This window comes from Dendrobates tinctorius, unplaced genomic scaffold (assembly GCF_039654945.1).
Source record: "Dendrobates tinctorius isolate UK_male_01 unplaced genomic scaffold, ASM3965494v1 ptg000224l, whole genome shotgun sequence".
NCBI classification, from domain to species: domain Eukaryota; kingdom Metazoa; phylum Chordata; class Amphibia; order Anura; family Dendrobatidae; genus Dendrobates; species Dendrobates tinctorius.
The window spans coordinates 10,172,419-10,191,989 of record NW_027361891.1 but is presented as its reverse complement, the minus strand read 5'-3'; the positions used below and the strand labels follow the sequence as shown (position 1 = coordinate 10,191,989).

Sequence of the window (19,571 nt, the reverse complement as noted above, 5' to 3'; positions counted from 1 at the left end):
GACCTGGAGAATCATACTGCCAGGCCACTTTAACTATAAAATTAATTATGTAAATGAAACCTCCCAAAAACAATTACACTTTTTTATTTTGCTGCACTTGGAATGTTTTTCCCGCTTTCCAATGCATCACATAATAGAATGAAAGGTGTCATTCAGACGTACCACTCATCCTGAAAAAAAAAAAAAGAAAAAAACAACACCACCCCAATGGTTAGGTCAACAGAAGAGAAAAAAAAGTTATGGCTCTCGTAACAAAGGACGGAACACACGAAAGCTCAAAAAAAGGAGAGAAAAAAGCAAAAAAAAAAAAATCGCCTGGTCGGGCATTTGTTAAATTAGCATCTGGAAAGGTCATAAAATGAAGAAAAACAAATACTCACCTGTTAAATCCCCACCAGTCCAATGCTCTAATAGTCCTCCCAGTGAATTTTGCTGTAGTGATCATAATGTACATACACATGATCAATGAGGCCAAGTGGATGAAACACATGTTGTCACTCCAGTAATATAGATAAGGGTATGTGCACACTCTGCGGATTCCGCAGCGGTTTTGGCCGCTGCGGACACGCAGCGGTGTACAGTACCATTCAAATGAATGGTAAAAAAAACGCTGTGTAGACGTTGCGGAAAAATCCGCGCAGATTTGCTGCGGTTTTGAAACCGCAGAAAGAATTGACATGTCAATTCTTTCTGCGGAATCCGCAGCGGGTTCCTATCTCAACCATTGTGGAGATGGTGAATCCGCAGGACCAAACCGCAGGCAAAACCGCAGATAATCCGCAGGTCTTTTGACCTGCGGTTTATCTGCGGTTTTTGCAAAATCCGTGCGGATTAATCTGCAGCGGATTCCGCAGCGTCTGCACACACCCTAAAGATTGGCGAAAACAATGGAGATGGAGGAGTTAACAGGCAAATAATGTTTGATTCCTTTTCGTTTTCTCTTTATTGTATAACATTTCCTACCGAAACTTTAATATCTTTAATTCTCAGACAGCTCCTTTAACACCTTTGCGCTGCAGCCAATTTGCTTTTTTGCACTTTCATTTTTCCTAAACTTCTTCAAGGAGCCATAACTACTTCAATTTTTCCATCCACAATGCTGTATGAGGGCGGGCTTGTTTTTGGCAGGACACGCTGTAGTTTTGAATTTTAGTTTTACCATACATTGTACTGGGAAACCAGAAGAAAAATTCTAATGGCGGCAAAATTGCAAAACAAAACAATTTTTTTTTTTTTTTCATTTTTGGGAGATGAAGGTGGTTGCTTTTATGACGTTTATGGTGTGGTAAAAAGTACCTGACAACAAGATTCTTCATGGCCGTACTGCCATACCGCCAAATCCAAACTGTTGCTGTTTTGTTTTCCCTTATTTGTTTGATTTCTTTTCAGTTGTGGAAACTTATTACTCTGTAAACTCAACCTTGCTATGGCTTGTTTTTTATTGATGTGTCAAGCAGATTTTTACGGATATCATTTTGGGGTAACATGAGACATTTTGAACTTTTTTCTGCAACGACCAAAAAACAGCAATTCTGGAATTTCAATTTCTTTCTTTTTTTTAAATGTATTGCTTCTTTAGTCACCTTAGGAAAGTTGCACTTGTGATCACCTGATTGCTTACTCTTGTAATACAATTCAACAGCATGGCTGGGTTTCCCAGGACTACCAACTTACCAGGCCTCCAACTGACATGGCAACACAATCGTGTAGCAGGAGGGATGGGGTTGATGAGCTGAAGTATTTGATCCAAGGGGTGCACAAGTGCCTTAACTGCAGCATTTAAAGGATCAATCAAGTGAACGCAGCCAGCATCTGTTGGGTATGTTGTGGGCTCCCATCCTGAGCTCGCTCCGTGCTACCACACAATACATTTGATGCATATTATACAACAGAGGCAAATAGGCAAAAATAGATGAATCAATAAAACCAATCATTTATTAATAAATTTCATAAAATTCTTTTTACAAGGAAATTTCTAAAAAAAAGGGAGTACAAATGTAATGATAGATGCTCACAGAATTAAGCTTTATGCAACATAATCACAGAATGTTTTTTCCTTTTCTTTTTTAATTTTTTTACATACAAATTATCTCCAAATAGTGTTTATTACTTAAGCATAAATTCATAAGCTATATTTATATAAACTTCTGTCTAAATATTTTTAGGAAAAGGCCCAATAGTTCTAAAAGCAGAAGAAACACATCTTTGATTAAATAGTGTGAAATACACACTGCTGAAGGTAAATAACAATTGGGTTTAGCTCCCTATACTATGTGTATACCATGATAATCAAAGACAAGGCTAACTAATCCTTAATGGAGTAATCACAATGCATAAATGCTCAGATAGTAGCGACTTTTGTTCTCAATGTTTCTCTGATTAATTACAAATACTTATAAACAAAAATGCATAAACTTACCTGATTGTGTAAATATGTATCTAATTGTTGTAACAAAGGAACAACCTAACTGTGTGTGCGGCAAAGAAAATTTCTCCTTAATGTGAATATATCCAATGCCTAGTGCAGAGAACTACAGGTTAATCATGTGTCCTGCTTAATATGCCAGCTATACTGATTCAGTTTGAAATAAGCTATTCCTGCATGATGTAACAATGCAATCCTGTTTGCAATTTACAACAACTTACATGTGTAAAACTTCTGCGGCTCTCTCATACACGTGTCTGGTTACCCCGACAGCGCCGTTTCGCCATACTGGCTTCCTCAATAGGGGGCGTATATGAGCAGTGTGTATTTCACACTATTTAATCAAAGATGTGTTTCTTCTGCTTTTAGAACTATTAGCTATTAGCATCTATCATTACATTTGTACTCCCTTTTTTTAGAAATTTCCTTGTAAAAAGAATTTTATGAAATTTATTAATAAATGATTGGTTTTATTGATTCATCTATTTTTGCCTATTTGCCTTTGTTATGTCTGCACAAATTTGTGGCAGAAATTGAGATATAATATGCTGAATTGAGGTGGCTATTAGTTTTGGACTATTTTGTTATGTATATTATACAACAGGTGTTGAGAAAAGGTTAAGCTTGCATCTGACGTAGCGCAATGTATAAAAGAACTCACCGTCAGGTAAGACCTGGATCCCCTTTTTCTGCTGGTTATTATTTTGTGTTGTGGAGCTTTTGTCTCCTGGAAATTTGGGTCCATCTGTACTTGAGGCAGTCTTTCCGGGTGTATTTAAATTCTGCTCATGAAAAACATAATGAAGATATTAATACAATCAACTATTACTTAAAGCAAATCTGTCCTCAGGATTTTGCTATGTCAACTACAGGCATTGTCAGGTTGGCACTGTTACACTAACTAAAATGATACCTGAGGTGAAGAAATCCGTCTTGTGGTTCTTGTTTATTGTTTTTGCATTTTTGAGATACACAGGGGCAAGACTGGGCAGGTGTTTGGTACTCTGGCCTCATCGTCATCATTGTGGCTTAAATGACATGTCACTGAACCTTCAGTGACCTGCCTCCCCCATTTTAAATACTGTGCTTGTGTAGTTAATATTGTGAACATAAAAAAAATATTTTTTTTTGCTTCAACAAAATGGCGCTCGCACAGTAGCATCTTTCGGAAAGTGATGCGCTCAATCTGTGCAAGTGCGGCCCACCTGTGCAGATAGATGGTACTGCGCATGTACCGCTAATTTGCTGGAGCAAGAAAAATTTGGCTCCAGTAAAATGGCGCCAGTTATGGCTCTTGAAAGAAGGGAAGGAAAAATATTAGAGCTAAAGCAAAAAACCATCTGGTCCTTAATATACTTCAATAATACTTCTACATCCTTAGCAGAACTGTTCTCATTCCAACCAAAAAAATGGCCAGCAATGCGCATTCCAAGGGAACAGAAGCAGGAATGGCTGTCTGCAGTAAAGGCCAGCTCAAAAGAACATTTTATTAACTGGTAGTCACTGCTAAAAATTTTGAATCCATAAAATGTCAAAGTAGAATAAGTTTTCATCAATTGCCTCATTGGTACGTACAGATTTATTGTCATCATTGCTCGATGTTGGATCCTTATAGCTGGAGCCTGGTAATGCAGGGAAGTCCTCGTTGTGTATTGAGAAGTCCTGAGACTGCTCACTTGCTGGCTTTGTCACCATACCGACTGCGAAAGCAAGAGCTCTTTATTAGTACACATATCCAGATATTTCACAAGCCATAAAAGCTGCCATATATACACAGCATTATACAGGTTTACTGCGATCTTCAGAGTTCTCACTATAAGGAAAATGATGGGAGAGTGTGTACAGTTCAGATTGGTTTGGTTCCAAAAGATGATGCAGACTTGCAACACATCTGCATCAGCAATCTGAGGCTGACCCTCACATTTCTGCAACGGAATTGGAGTTTAACTTGCTGCAAGATATGGCGTCCTATAAGGGGTGGGGGTAGGGGATCTGTGTTTTCAAGGAAATTCTGCTTGGAGAAGTTAAGGGTTATTTAACCACCAGTCTGGGGCTGCTCTTTTTCATCTATTCAGCAGTAACTCCACCATCCCATGAAGTGGACAAGCTTTCTAGCAAAAGTCAGGGCCGAACTTCCAGGCTTTAGAATACTACCATGTGTAGCAGTATTGCACATTCTTCTACAGCGCCTCTTAAAGTGAAAGTGCATGTCCTTTTAGGGGTTATTATTGTTAATTCTGAGCACTTTTGCTAATAGGTGATATTTAGAAAAATCGTCTGAGGCTGTCAAGTCTTTCATTAAATAAAAATGGCATCTTAAGCTTAGTGATATTTACTCCCCTCAATGCCACATTTTTTCACTTCATGTCAATCTTCAGATGGCCACTCAAAACAATGTTTCAATTTGTGAGTGTTTCTATTTCACTCCGATTTTGCCAAAATATACCCATAGAACAGGGTGTTAAAATTATGCCGTATAAACAGTATTTTAGCACTTGGATCTAATGAAGACAGAAATCTCGTCACAATATAACCACCGTGAGGCAAATTGCCAATAACCTTTTATACCGTGTGTGAACCAAGCTTTTAGTGGAATCATTTAGAGAAATCTAGCTAAAATCTCCCATCATCCTTTGCAGGCCTTGCTATGGTGGTCTGTATTCTAAGAAGTACCACCAAAACCATTAGCTGTACGGCAATCTGAAGTCCCCAGGCATTGTAAAAGCTTACAGAGACATCTGTTTTCAATGTTGCAAAGCCAAATTTTGAGACGGCTGCTCAGGACCAGAAGATAAAGTAATATACCGTATTTTCCGGCATATAAGACGACCCCCCCAACTTTTCCAGCTAAAGTAGAACATTTTCTTAAAAGTCGGGGGTCTTCTTATATGCCGTGTGTCAGCTTATATGCCAGGTGCGGGGGAGTGGTCCCGATGACAAAGGGAGGGTGTACGTGGAGTTATCATCCCCCTTTTTCCTCATTGGTGGCAGCGGTGCTGTCTGTGGGTCTCTGTGCTGGGGATCGGCGGCTACTCCATCAGCACTGTGGCGGCTCTGTGCTGGGGGGTCGGCGGCTCCTCTTTGTCCAGCGTGGGGGCGCTGTGCTGGGGGGCGGCTGTCGTGGCTCTCTGTCCAGCGTCAGGGCTCCTCCGGCATTTCCCCAAAGCCCGGAGGCCCAGGCAGCTCCACTGCTGCGATGCGGTGGCCTCCCTGAAAATGGCCGCCGGATCCCGTGCATGCTCAGATTCAGATCTCATCTACCGAGATCTCGGGACGAGATCTGAATCTGAGCATGCGTGGGCTCCGGCGGCCATTTTCCCACCACATCGCAGCAATGGAGCTGCCTGGGCCTCCGGGCTTTGGGGAAATGACGGAGGAGCACCGACGCTGGACAGAGAGCCGCCGCAGCCGCCCCCCAGCACAGCGCCCCCACGCTGGACAAAGAGGAGCCGCCGCCACACTGCTGAAGGAGGAGCCGCCGCACCGCTGCCACCAATGAGGTAAAAGGGGGATGATAACACCACTTACACCCTCCCTTGTTCATCGGGACCACTCCCCCACCATATGCACTAAGCGTATAAGACGACCCCCGACTTTTAAGAAGATTTTCAGGGGTTAAAAAGTTGTCTTATACGCCGGAAAATACGGTATCTACAAAGTTGTCAGAGGGAAACTATTGTTTAGTGGAAAAAAATCTAAGCGGTCAGAAACATTGCAAAGGAGGAAAAAAACACCATGAATCTCAGCTGAACAGCATCCACGCTACGGCATTTGTAATCACGCTTCCAGGAAATAAGCATTGCCTTACCATAGGGAGCTCTTCCAGCCAAAGGGTTTATTAACGGTGTAGGGTTGCCACTTCCTTCCCTTCGATTTCTATCAGCTAGTGCAGGGAAATCTGAAAGGTCCAAACCGGTCACATTTTCACTTCCGTCTAGAAAACAAAGGCATAGCAAAAGTGATGAGCAAGCATAGCCTAGAATTGTGAATGAGTTCGACAAATGTAGCTCTTGGCTCATAATCCCATTTTTTGTAATAAAAGCACCTAATATACATTGCAGCGTGATAAATGCAGAAGTATGCTGATAATTGTAGAAGGATGAAGGCCAGAAAATAGTCCACTGTTATTCTAGATCATTTAATCGCCAGAGATGGAAGTACTGTGGGCCCAGAGATTACATACAGCACAGGGCCAGAAAGCTGTAACCAATGACAAATTTATCTGTGCCACTTCATGGCTACACATGCAGATTGTAAGCTCTGACGTGCATGGTCCTCTTGCATTTACTAAATGCAGTAAGGCTGGTTTCACACTAGCGTTTTTCTGAGCTGCGCCTCGTGCGCATGCGCATTGCTCCCCTATCTTTAACATGGCAGGCGCATACGCGTTCATGAGCATTTTCGTGCGCTGCGTTTTTTCCAGGTGTGCGCCCAGGCGCGCCAGACGCATCATGTTGCATTTTTCTTTGCGCCCAACTGCTGCCAAAAAACGCATGCGCACGTTAGTGCACGGAATGCGCAAAAAAAACAACATTACAGTCTATGGGATCGCAAGCATGCGCTAGGACATACGCACGCATGCGTTTAAAATCACATGCATGTTTAGAGTTAACATGGCGACAAACTGGTTAAATCGCATGCACACAAAAAACAGCAAACGCATACAAAACGCTTAATGCGTTTTTTGCTTGCGTTTGGAATGCGCATGAGGCGCAGCGCAAAAAAAGTTAGTGTGAAAGTAGCCTTACTTAGATTTGCTTATAATGCACGTCTTTTACACCAGTGTCATACATTAGCGTTTTGCAGTTCAAGTAAGGACAGAGAAACATGTGTGATGCCAGCCTTACTATTAAAAAATAGTATAGTATATAGTCCAGCTGTAGCTCTCCATTCTAATACCTTTGTATTATATGCATCTCGACGGTATGAGACACAGATCATCAACCACTGATATGGAACATTCAATACTCATGCCAATAGAAGAGAATCAACATTTTAAATAGAAAAGGGCACATTCCACTTATATGAGTTGTCCATGGACTTTTAAAAGACGTCCCAGTGAGTAGCCGAATGATGGGGGCCCCACTTCTTACCCCCAGCTGCTAGGATTCCCATCCGCAGCATTATTTGTCATGCATGCAAATGTATTGTTGATTATGTAATGCACAGATATGGTAAGTGTACTCTGATAGTGGTTTGCCCAAACACACAGGGACAGTCTTCCTGAAACAACCGCATCTAATGTAGTGAAAATGGACAAAGACGTGTTTAAGAACTCCCGCACCCTTCACCATAAGAATATTACAACTTTGGTAATTGTAGACTTCTAATAATATAACTTATCAAAGTGATTAAACAAATATCAAAATATGATATAAATAATACATGAGCGGTGACATCTATTGTAACAAATACTTCAGTTAAAAAAGTACTCACCTGTCCCATTAAAAATATTACTTGATAATGAATTGTTCAAACCAAACGCCTGATTTCTGTTCATACCAAATCCAGACATGCTGTATGATCAAAGGGGACAACATTAGTTTTGAAAAATATCAGGTAAAATGAGAATACAGACTAGGATGTGAAAAACAATACAAAGGGAGACATACATCACAGCATAGGCAAGAAAGTGCCATGCCATTTTCAGTGTGGGGGGAGAACTATAAGAACTAGTGCAATGGAGAGGTGCAGTAGATGCTATCGGCAGCTGATTCCACTTTGTTGGGAGGGGCAAATTAAAGGGTTAATCTTCATAAATAGTTATTATCAAACAATGCTTATGAATACAACCCCTTTTGCCATTTACTGTTTAATAAAATGATAAGTTCTTCACACTAACACTTTACTGTTGTTTACAGCTTATAGCAACCGACCACTGCTAGACAGCAAAACATGCACAGTGGTTACAAGATCTTTTCTACTGAGCTTGTAAGCACTGATCTTCAAATCCTAGGAAGCTTCAGCTATACAGAAGTTGATCTAAACAAAAGTGTAAGTATATCAAAAAAGCTGCAAATTTAAAAAAGGCATAAGGTGCAAAGATGCTTGCATTTACAAACAATATCTGACAATACCCACCTATAAAGATGAGAATACTACTTTTAATAAAGTGACCAGCTGGATGTCCTGGGCTTTCACTTCACTTTTTCACTTGCTTTGTTGTGTTACAAATGACCTGTAACTAGCTAAACATTCTCCATTACAATGCCAGATTTCTCAGCAGAGGGGGCATATAATACTGTCCACTACTCTGTTTCCTCTTGCCAGCATTACGCTAAGCCTGTATTCCAGTCTTTAAAGGGAGTTTGTGAGCCTAGAATTACTGCTCAAGCCATGTACAAGAGTTTGGTGCACCCCTAGCGTGGCCATACAGTTTGAGGTCTCTTCCTACCTACTTGGAAAACAAGTAGGTGGAGAACTACAGTTAATCTTTTTGCCACGCCAAGGGTGCACCGAGCACCTGGACTTGGTTTGAACAGTCATTCTGTGCTGACAGACTCCCTTTTGGTGTCCCGAGGACTGCAATCTAGAGTGGTAAACCACAGTAAGAATAGAATAAAAAATGGTGTCTCCATCCTAGTCATTTACGACAAATACGCAGATTATGCCATAAATGTATGAAAGGTGCCCCATGTTGGAATATTTATCTGTGCCATCCATATCAAAGCCCTAAAGACCATAAGAAAAAGCTGCTTACCTGTTCACAGTAAAAGGTTGCCGGGATGATGGCTGCTTTGGCATACATATTATGCTGGGCGAGCTTCTGTTTGGACTACCTAAACCTGAACTGCTCATGTTATTCGTCCTGCTGGGAATTCCAATGCCCTGACCAACCTGGGAGTGGTTCATCATGTTCCTGGGATTCATCGGTAAGATACCCCTGAAACACATCATTAAGGGGATCAGCAGGAAGAGAGGCAAGCAATGTAAACTTGCATTGTATGACAAAACGAATATTTGGACTGAAAGACGTATATACAAACTTAATATCATTTAGGTGCTATTGATAAATTCAAGTCAAGGTAATAAAAAAGAAGGTTAATAAGTAAAAACTGCATATTTTGCAATTACCTGCTTGGCGATGGTGGCGTATGAAGTGACATTGTTGGTACCCCTGTTGTCGGCGTTACATGATTTGGTAATTGAGTGCCTTGTGATAAGCTGCGGTTTAACTGAGGAGTATTGTTGCTCATCCCCCTCATTGGAAGGCCTAGTGCACCTATAGAAAGCAAGACTACATATAAGTACAAGGAAGCAGCTGAGAACTTCACAATTTATGACCAATTACATTTTAGAACTTCAAAATCTGAATTTTAAAGGTGTTGCCCATGAATAAAACATTACATTTCTCTATTAGATACCAACATACATCACACAGTTTCATTTGGAAATGTTTTTCTTTTCTTAATTCTTCTATGAATAGTTATTGCTGTTACATAATTGGCCTAAGACCGTTCACCTAAGGGGTTTGTCAAATATACTCACTAGTTCATTTTTACTCTTGTAATGGAGTGGCAGACAAAGGCCGGTTTCACACATCCGTTTTTGTCCATCAGTCAAAATCCGCCGTTTTGCAAAAAAAAGCGAATCCGCCATTTTTCTTGGCGGATCTGTTTTTTTTCCCCCATTGAGTTGCATTACCGGCGGATCTTGACAGATGGCAATCCGTTTTTTTTTTTGCGGATCCGCCAAAATTTTGACGTCCGCCAACATGCCCGAACGGACCATGCAACGTTTTTTCGGGCGGCAGGATCCGCACTTCTCACTGCGCATGCCCAAAAGACTTCACTCAGCCGGAAATTTAACCCTAAACTCTGTTCTGGCGGCTGAAAAATCTCTCTCTCTCCCTCTCTCCCCAGGCAGCGGTTCCTTTAACGGATCCGTTAAAATAACGGTCCGGTGACAAACGTTGTGGTCAGTACAGGAACGGATCCGCTATCTGCCATTTTAGCGGATTTTGACTGAACACAAAAACTGATGTGTGAAACAGGCCTAATTCTTGCAATTAAAAGTTGAGCAAAAAGATTCACATGACCTGGTCCGATACCATATTTGTGGCCACCGGACAGGAGGCCAGCAAACCTGCATCCCTGGCAACACTTCTGATCAGAAGACCTGGCACAACAGCACGAAGCGTTCTGGTTAAACAATTGTAACTGAAACTTGCTATGTTTTATGGGATCTAAAATAATAAAAGCAAAGAACCACCCTAGCATTTTTTTTTGTTTGTATAGTTATTACCACTAGTACTTAAGTGTGCCACCTCTTGGCATGGTTTCTTCTGTTACCTTCAGCCACAATAGCGATCTGAAAGGCAAGCTACGAAGCCTCACTGACTACCACTAGCTACTTTGCTGCTCAAATTGGAAGTTAATGCTCGACACTGGCTGAGCTACAATCTGACGTCATTATTACAGTCAGCCCTATTCCTTCCTAATAAACCCCCGCTCTCCTGTCTGATGTATAAGGAGTTTAAACCTACCTGAGCTACTATAACTTCTCACTCTCATCAACTATATAATTATGCACCATAGAAAAATAGTGGCCAGCTTTGTCAACCAGTCAGCTCCACACACCATTCCCATCTCGATGTATTCAATAACTTCCCTCTTAGTCTCATTATTAGCACAAGACGGAAAGATATGCTTTCTAACCTGTCAATCTGCCATTTCTTTCACACTTAGCTCTCAGGTAAGGACACAAGGAGCATAAGGGGGCTGATTCCTTAGGACTGCAGCTGTGAATACCAGTCTTAAAGGGGTTGTCCAGGTTTTACACAAAAGTCTTCAGTAACTATGTGCCTTGAGCTGGGGCCATGAAGGTCTAGTTGGAATGTGGCCGTGAAGAGTATAGAAATTGCAGACTTGCAGTCACATGATGGCCTGCCCCTGGCGGTGGAGAATCCCGAGCACGACCTGTGAGGATTCACAAGTCTACAGTCCCAAAAACTGACTGCAGATTTTCATGCCAATCCTGGACAACTTTAATAACTGGAACTTCTAGAGTTAGATGCATCTGATTCATTAAGAGGCACACACCATATAATCAACAGGCATGCACCATCTCCAGAAATTGTACACCAGTCTGGCTTTGGAATACATTTGAGAAAATTTTCACTACTAAATTGCCATAAATTAGGCCTCTTTTACACTTCAGTTATTAGTGTCAGTTAAAATCCGCCAAAAGGACGGATAGCGGATCCGTTTTAGTACTGATGAGAACGGATGCCACCCGACCGTTTTTTGGACGGATCCGCCAAATGAAGAATGTTAAAGGAATCGCAGCCTGGAAAAGGGGGGAGAGAGAGGGAGAGAGGGAGAGGGGGGAGAGGGGGGGAGAGAGGGAGAGGGGGAGAGAGAGGGAGAGGGGGAGAGGGGGAGAGAGAGGGAGAGGGGGAGAGAGGGAGAGGGGGAGAGAGAGGGAGAGGGGGAGAGAGAGGGAGAGGGGGAATTTTTTTGTGTTGTCCGGCACCCAGACAGAATTTCGGGTTAAATCAGTGTCTAGAGGATCCGCCGGCCAAAAAAACGTTGCAAGCTCCGTTTGGAAGTGTTTGAGGATGTTGACGGACAGCAACATTTTGGCGGATCCGCACAAAAACGGATGCAATGGACGGCAATCCGTCAAGATCCGCCTATAATGAAAGTCAATGGGGAAAAAAACGTATCCGCAAAGAAAAATGGCGGATCCGTTTTTTTTCCAAATCGGCGGATCTTGACTGATTGTCAAAAACGGAAGTGTGAAAGAGGCCTTAGGTGTATACAATGGTGCTTAACATTTTTTTTGAAACCTTGAAAACTTTCAATATTTCTGAATATAGAATCATAGAATCGTAGAGTTGGAAGGGACCTCCTGGGCCATCTGGTCCAACCCCCTGCTCAAAGCAGGATTCACTAAGTCATCCCAGTCAGATGTCTGTCCAGCCTCTGTTTGAAGACTTCCATGGAAGGAGAACTCACCACCTCTCGTGGCAGCCTGTTCCACTCATTGATCACTAACTGTCAAAAGTGTTTTCTAATATCTAATCTGTGTCTCCTCCCATTCAGTTTCATCCCATTGCTTCTAATCTTTCCTTGTGCAAATGAGAATAAAGATGATCCTTCTACAATATCACAGCCCTTGAGATATTTGTAGACAGTTATTAAGTCCTCCTCTCAGTCTTCTCTTTTGCAGGCTATGCATATATAGGAAGGAGAGAGCAAAAGTTACACTGGCATCACATTCCATTCTCCTTAAAAAAAATTCACACATAACTATCAACATAATATAAAATCACTAAAATTCATCTATTAGTGATTTTTGTGATTTTATATTATGTTGATAGTTATGTGTGAATTTTTTTTAAGTGCAATGAGCATCTACCTCACTTCCTGGGGAAGCTAGTATATAAGGAGAATGGAATGTGATGCCAGTGTAACTTTTTCTCCTGAGGAAGTGTACAGTGTGTACACGAAACGCGTAGAGTTTATGGAATAAAAAGGAAGTTATAATCACTGCTTGGTCCTTGGATTAACTCCCTGTGAACTTTGGACTGGAACAGCGCGATCCTGAAAGCCGGATTTCTCTCCTTCCTATATATGCAATTCCAGTGACCGGCTGATTGCTGCAGTTCATCGGATCCTACCCATTTGTGCTTATGGTTGTTGTGTTTCACACAACTGAACCAGGTGAGTGGATCCATATCTGTGAAACGTTTATATCACTGGATAAGACCCTATTGTGTGCTTCTGTCTCCCCCTCTTTTGCAGGCTAAACATTCCCAAATCATGCAACCTGTTGCTTAGCCCTATTCCTCCCATTCTGTATATGCTTTTTTCATTTTTATTGCCCAGATGTAGTACTTTGCATTTTTCCCTGTTAAAAACCATTCTGTTAGTTGCTGCCCACTGCTCCAGTTTATTTATATCTTTTTGAATCTTCTCTCTCTCTTCTCTAGTATTAGCTATCCCTCCTAGCTTTGTGTCATCAGCAAATTTAATCAGTTTACCCTCAATTCCTTCATCTAAATCGTTGATAAATATGTTGAACAATACATATCTGCATCAATTTGTCCTAAAACTACAGACTTTAACAAATCAATTAAGTAAAAAATGTCAAGACTTTCACTTTTAACAATATGTCTAGTGTTTTCAATCAATGGGATGACAATCAGGTGTGAGTGGGCAACCGATCTTATTTAAAGAACAAAGATCTGACAAAGTCTGATGTTCACGCACGCTTGTAGAAGAAGAAAAAAAAGATTTCTGAACACCTCAGAAGAATTGTTAATGCTCATGCTCAACAGGTTACAAAATGCTCGCTAAAGAGTTTGGACTCCATCAATCCAGTCAGTTTGGGTACCAACGGAGGAAATTCAAGCCTATTATTACCCTCCCCAAAGAGGTTAACCAACAAGCAAAGTCTTGCTAGTTGACCATATGGGTCACAAACACAAGAAACCCTAAGATAACCTCTAAGCAAATAAAGGCCTCTCTCACTTGAATATTCAACAGCAGCTAAAGTGTCCAGCATCAGGTGGATACTGAACAACAATGGTGTCCATGGCATGATTACAAAGAGAAAGCCACTGCTCTCCAAAATAAACATTGTCGCCCATCTGCAGTTTGCCAAAGGTCACCAGAACAAGCCAAAAAGTTATTGGATGCAATTTTTGTAGATGGGGGAGACTAAAATGAGATTTTTGTTGTTAAAAAGACACTGCATTTTTTGAGCCTGGTTTACTATATCTGAACTAGGAAGGCTTGCGATCATTGATGCAACAATAAATTATTAATTTTATCCACAAATTCCAGAAGAAAAATGTCAGGACATTGTCAATGAACTTCATTTCAAGAGACAGTGGGTCGTGCAGCACGACAACGACTAAAAACACACGTCATTCTAGAAAAGAGTAGGAAAAGTACAAAGATAAAATTTTGAAAAGGCCAAGTCAAAAGTCCTGATCTTTGTTGGGAGCAATGGGCTGAAATTCGCCCAAGCTGATGTGTAGGGCTAAATAACAGTTACTGGAAACATTAAAATGCAGTTATTACCGCACAAAGAGGTCACACCCAATACTGAAAGGAAAGACTCGCATACTTTATGAAGTCATACACACATGATATTGGAGCGAATTTTTTTTAATCAATTGTTAATTTTTTTATTTTTTTTTTTAACTTCCAGGACTTGTTCAAAAACCTGATGCAGTTTTATGTCAAATTAATACAAAAATATGGAAAATCTGAGAGATTAACAAACTTTCAAAGAGCACTGTATATATAGACTAAGGGCCCATTCATATATCCGTGTTTTAACACATACTTGAAAAAAATGGCACCGGTGTCATCAGTGTTTTGCATCAGTGTATGGTTCGGGTGTCCATTTTTACCATCAGTGTGTCAATGAGTGTTTTTCACGAACAGATAAATAAATTACAAGCATTCCTATACTTTGCAATATAAAAGAGGTTGTCCACTACTTGCACAACCCTTTCTAATACTTCATGTTTGGCCTCGTTAAAATAAAAAAACACTTAAGGCCCCTTTACATTTAGCGATGCACCAGCGATCCCGACCACGATATGACCCGGTCAGGATCGCTGGTGCATCGCTAGGTGGTTGCTAGTGAGCTTCTACACAGGCAGATCTCACAGCGATGCAGCAGCGATCTAGCGGTCGTTACTTACTTTTCAGACGAGGCGATCCTGACGTCCTCCCGCTCGCATCCACACGTCGCTCGTCGGCACCAGCAGGAAGCTGACGACGAGAAATGGAGCTGCGCGATCAGCGACAGACAGCGGGGGGAGCCGTTCAGAGGTAAGTATCACACATAGCGATATCGCTGCTGCGTCACCAAATCATTGATGCTTTAGCGATATTGCTAGCGATATCGCTATGTGTAAAACCCCCTTAAGGCCGGGGTCACACTTGCAAGTGCAATGCGAGAAACTCGCATCAATACCCGACACCTGAGTATAAGTGTTTTTATTTTAATGTAGACAAACATGAGAAATGAGAAAGGGTCGACAACCACTTTAAATACGGACAGCATACAAATGCCATCCGTGAGCTGTACGTGTTTTTCACTGACCCACAGATTTGTATTGCTTGCGTTGAGAAACATGTGATGGTGTCTCCGCGGCTTGTGTTTTGCATGTTTTTACATATTTCCCATAAGGGATGGGGGCATTGCTCTAGAATCACTGCGTTGAGAAACATGTGATGGTGTCTCCGCAGTGTTGGATGTTGATCTCCATGAGTTCATTCATCCTCATTTTTCACAGATTTATATTGGCACCTTTTATCCATGCTGCCGGAAGAAAATGTACTTACGCCATGAGTTTAGCACGGATGAAAAAAATAGAACAATTATGGTCAACACTAACATCTGAATGAGGCCTAACTGCGCAGAGTCAAGTTAAGGGGGATTTATCAACATCTGTGTTATACAGAAACTCCATCCCATAGGTATGGAAGAGATTAGAGAATCATGCTCTGAAATGTACTAGCAGTCACTGCAAGAGAAAGCAGAATTTACTGCTTCTGTAGTGATTAGGAAGGATGAAGAAACATTCAAAATAGATGGAACCGAAGCGGTATCTGACAAAACATTAGGTAAAGGATTGAGAACTACCAGAAGGAGGAGAATTCTGGCCCTTATTTGAAAAAGGCTTTAGTGTGCATGCTTGATGGCCACCCCACTAATTTTTTATTAGACTATCGGAGATTGCCAAGTACAATACACGGATACACACGTGGTCAAAATTGTTGGTACCCCTCGTTTAATGACAGAAAAACCCACAATGGTCACAGAAATAAACTTGAATCTGACAAAAGTAATAATAAAAAACCTATGAAAATGAACAAATGAAAGTCAGACATTGCTTTTCAACCATGCTTCCACAGAATTAAAAAAAAAAATAAAACTCATGAAATAGGCCTGGACAGAAATGACGGTACCCCTGAAAATAATGTGACAAAAGGGACATTTTAAATCAAGGTGTGTCCACTAATTAGCATCACAGGTGTCTACAATCTTGGAATCAGTGAGTGGGCCTGTATACAGGGCTACAGATACTCACTGTGCTGTTGGGTGACATGGACCAGAGGAAGCGAAGAAAAGAGTTGTCTCAGGAGATTAGAAAGAAAATTATAGACAAACAAGTTAACGGTAAAAGTTAGAAGATCATTTCCAAGCAGCCTGATGTTCCTGTGACTACAGTTGCACATATTATTCGGAAATTTAAGCTCCATGGGACTGTAGCCAACCTCCCTGGACGTGGCCGCAGGAGGAAAATTGATGACAAATCAAGAGATGGATAATACGAATGGTAACAAAAGAGCCCAGAAAACCTTCTAAACAGATTAAAGGTGAACTTCAAGCTCAAGGAACATCAGTGTCAGATCGCACCATCAGTCGTTGCATGAGCCAAAGAGGACTTCATTGTTGAAAAAAAAATCATAAAAAAAGCCGGACTGGAATTTGCTAAACTACATGTTGACAAGCCACAAAGCTTCTGGGAGAATGTCCTATGGACAGATGAGACAAAAGTGGATCTTTTTGGCAAGGCACATCAGCTCTATGTTCACAGAAGGAAAAATCAAGCATATCAAGAAAAGAACACTGTCCCTACTGTGAAACATGGAGGAGGCTCTTATGTTCTGGGGCTGCTTTGCTGCATCTGGCACAGGGTACAATGAAATCTCAAGACTATCAAGGGATTCTAGAGACAAATGTGCTGCCCAGTGTCAGAAAGCTTGGTCTCGGTCACAGGTCATGGGTCTTGCAACAGGATAATGACCCAAAACACACAGCTAAAAACACCCAAAAATGGCTTAGAGGAAAACATTGGACTGTTCTGAAGTGGCCTTCTATGAGCCCTGACTTAAATCCTATTGAGCATCTTTGGAAAGAGCTGAAACACGCCGTCTGGAAAAGGCAACCTTCAAACACGAGACAACTGGAGCAGTTTGTTCTTGAGGAGTGGGCCAAAATACCCGTCGAGAGGTGCAGAAGTCTCATTGACAATTACATGAATCGGTTGATTGCAGTGATTGCCTCAAAAGGTTGTGCAACAAAATATTAAGTTAAGGGTACCATCATTTCTGTCCAGGCCCATTTCATGAGTTTTATTTTTTTTAAATTCTGTGGAAGCATGGTTGAAAAGCAATGTCTGACTTTCATTTGTTCATTTTCATAGATTTTAATTTATTACTACTTTTGTCAGATTCAAGTTATTTCTGTCACCATTGTGGGTTTTTCTGTCATGAAACGAGGGGTACCAACAATTTTGACCACGTGTGTATATTTGACAGACCCATAAAAAAAAATGAATGAAGCTGTGATTGGGTATAAGCACAGCAGCACCATTCAAACAGCAGACAGAAGTCTTCAGTTCTGGTGATCAGTGACTGTCTTGGTAGTTAGACAGACAGCTTTCCTGTGACTAGTAATGATCATAACAGGAAAAAGAACAACATACAAAAAAAAGAAAACAAACAACCAGAGTTCTTCTTAAAATATTTACTCTTAGAACAACCCCTTTGAGTAATTAACTTACTTTGTTGCCCGTATAAACTAGCCCCAAATTGGGACAGCTGACCCGATGCAGATGGTGATGGAGATGCCAGCATCTGGAAATAAAAATAAATAAAATTAGTAGCAACCACAGATTCCCTGTAAGGTGAATTATGGCACATATTTATATCAGAGTAATCCAGCTGCATCCACCTCTAATTGATAGGCAACTCCCTGGCTCTGTAGTCAAGCCATGACCATATAAACACCTTGAGGTAGTATCATTATGACAGATTCCCCTTCAATCTAACAAAAAAGAAATGCAACTGTTCCCGCCCCAATCCAAATTACATTTTATGAAACCACCTCTGATACACTTCTGATGCTGGCATAAACTTACATTTCTAGGTGTATTACAAAAGTTTAGGGCCATAGATCTAGCACTACTTACATGTATGTTGAATTACTTATAATGAAGCCTTCACCATCAGTTTAATTTTTTAGACAATCATTTCTCTTGATATTCTTTTCACTAGTCGGACATAAATGTCATCTCCTAAAAGCTTCACTTAATGGCAAAACGCCCTTCCAATTCAAATACAAAAGCCTAGAGGGAGAACAAGTCTGTAACTACCGTATTTTGAAGATTGTAAAGACGCGCCCCAAATTTTGAGGTGAGAGAGGGAAAAACTTTTTTTGTTAATAAAATGGTGGTGCTTCTTATAATCCATGCGTCTTATTGCTTACCAGGGGTCGTGGCAGCGGTGGCCCAGGGTTGCTGCTGGAGGAGGCAGGAGTGGGACTGTCCTGCGGACCCCAGACTGGGAGAAAAAGCGGTGTGCGGTTGATCTGCTGACATTTTGTGAAAGCCTGCAGCCCCTGCACTTCCATGGTTTACTATGCAGTGGACTCTGGGAAAATGGCTGCCAGGAGCGGCGATGGCAGAGATGGAGATCTTGGCGCTGAGATCTCACCTCCCAAGATCTCCATCTGCACATGCCTCGCCCCCCGGGCAGCCATTTTCCCGGAGTCCACCGCATAGTAAACCATGGAAGTGTGGGGGCTCCCGGCTTTCACAACATGTCGGCGGAGCCCATGCACCACCGAACACCTGCAGAGTCGCATATTCGAACACCCCCTCACCCCAGCCTGCGGAAAACGCTCCACTCGTCTTGCCTCCTCAAGCAGCGACCACGGGACCCTGCTCCACCGGGGCCAGTAATGTATATTAGCATTATTAGACGCACCCTCATTTTTCCCTCAAATTTGCGGGAAAAAAAGTGCGTCTTATAATCCGAAAAATACGGCAAGTCTACTTTTCAGGGTGTACTTAAATAGGTATTCCCATCTCCCAAGACCCTATCCCAATACGTAGTAGGTGTAATAATAACATTAGCAAATACCTCCAATTAGAAATGTAGGATAGTTCTTGTGATTTGAAATATCTCTTTCCCCATTTGCAGGCATTGCAGGACCTTAGGTATCCATGGTTACGACTACTGATCTAGTGACAGTTAGCTAGTTGCTAGTGGTCGTAACCATGGATTATCCAAGGTCCTGCAATGCCTGCACATGCATGAGGAAAGAGATAGGGCAAGAAAAACTATACAGCATTTCTAATTGAAGGCATTTTCTGTTAATAATAATAATA

At 41.4% G+C, this 19,571-nt stretch overlaps 1 protein-coding gene across 1 annotated transcript in view; it reads right to left on the bottom strand.

Annotated features, from left to right (window-relative positions):
• Positions 1-19,571, bottom strand: part of CNOT2 (CCR4-NOT transcription complex subunit 2) — a 131,619-nt gene that overhangs the window by 60,305 nt on the left and 51,743 nt on the right. Inside the window, exons 3-9 of the mRNA XM_073555522.1 lie at positions 17,964-18,036; positions 9,500-9,647; positions 9,126-9,308; positions 7,862-7,941; positions 6,234-6,359; positions 4,001-4,125; positions 3,087-3,207 (exon numbers count right to left, since the gene is read on the bottom strand). Coding sequence (XP_073411623.1) covers positions 3,087-3,207; positions 4,001-4,125; positions 6,234-6,359; positions 7,862-7,941; positions 9,126-9,308; positions 9,500-9,647; positions 17,964-18,036 — 856 coding nt within the window. The remainder of the gene's footprint in view (positions 1-3,086; positions 3,208-4,000; positions 4,126-6,233; positions 6,360-7,861; positions 7,942-9,125; positions 9,309-9,499; positions 9,648-17,963; positions 18,037-19,571) is intronic.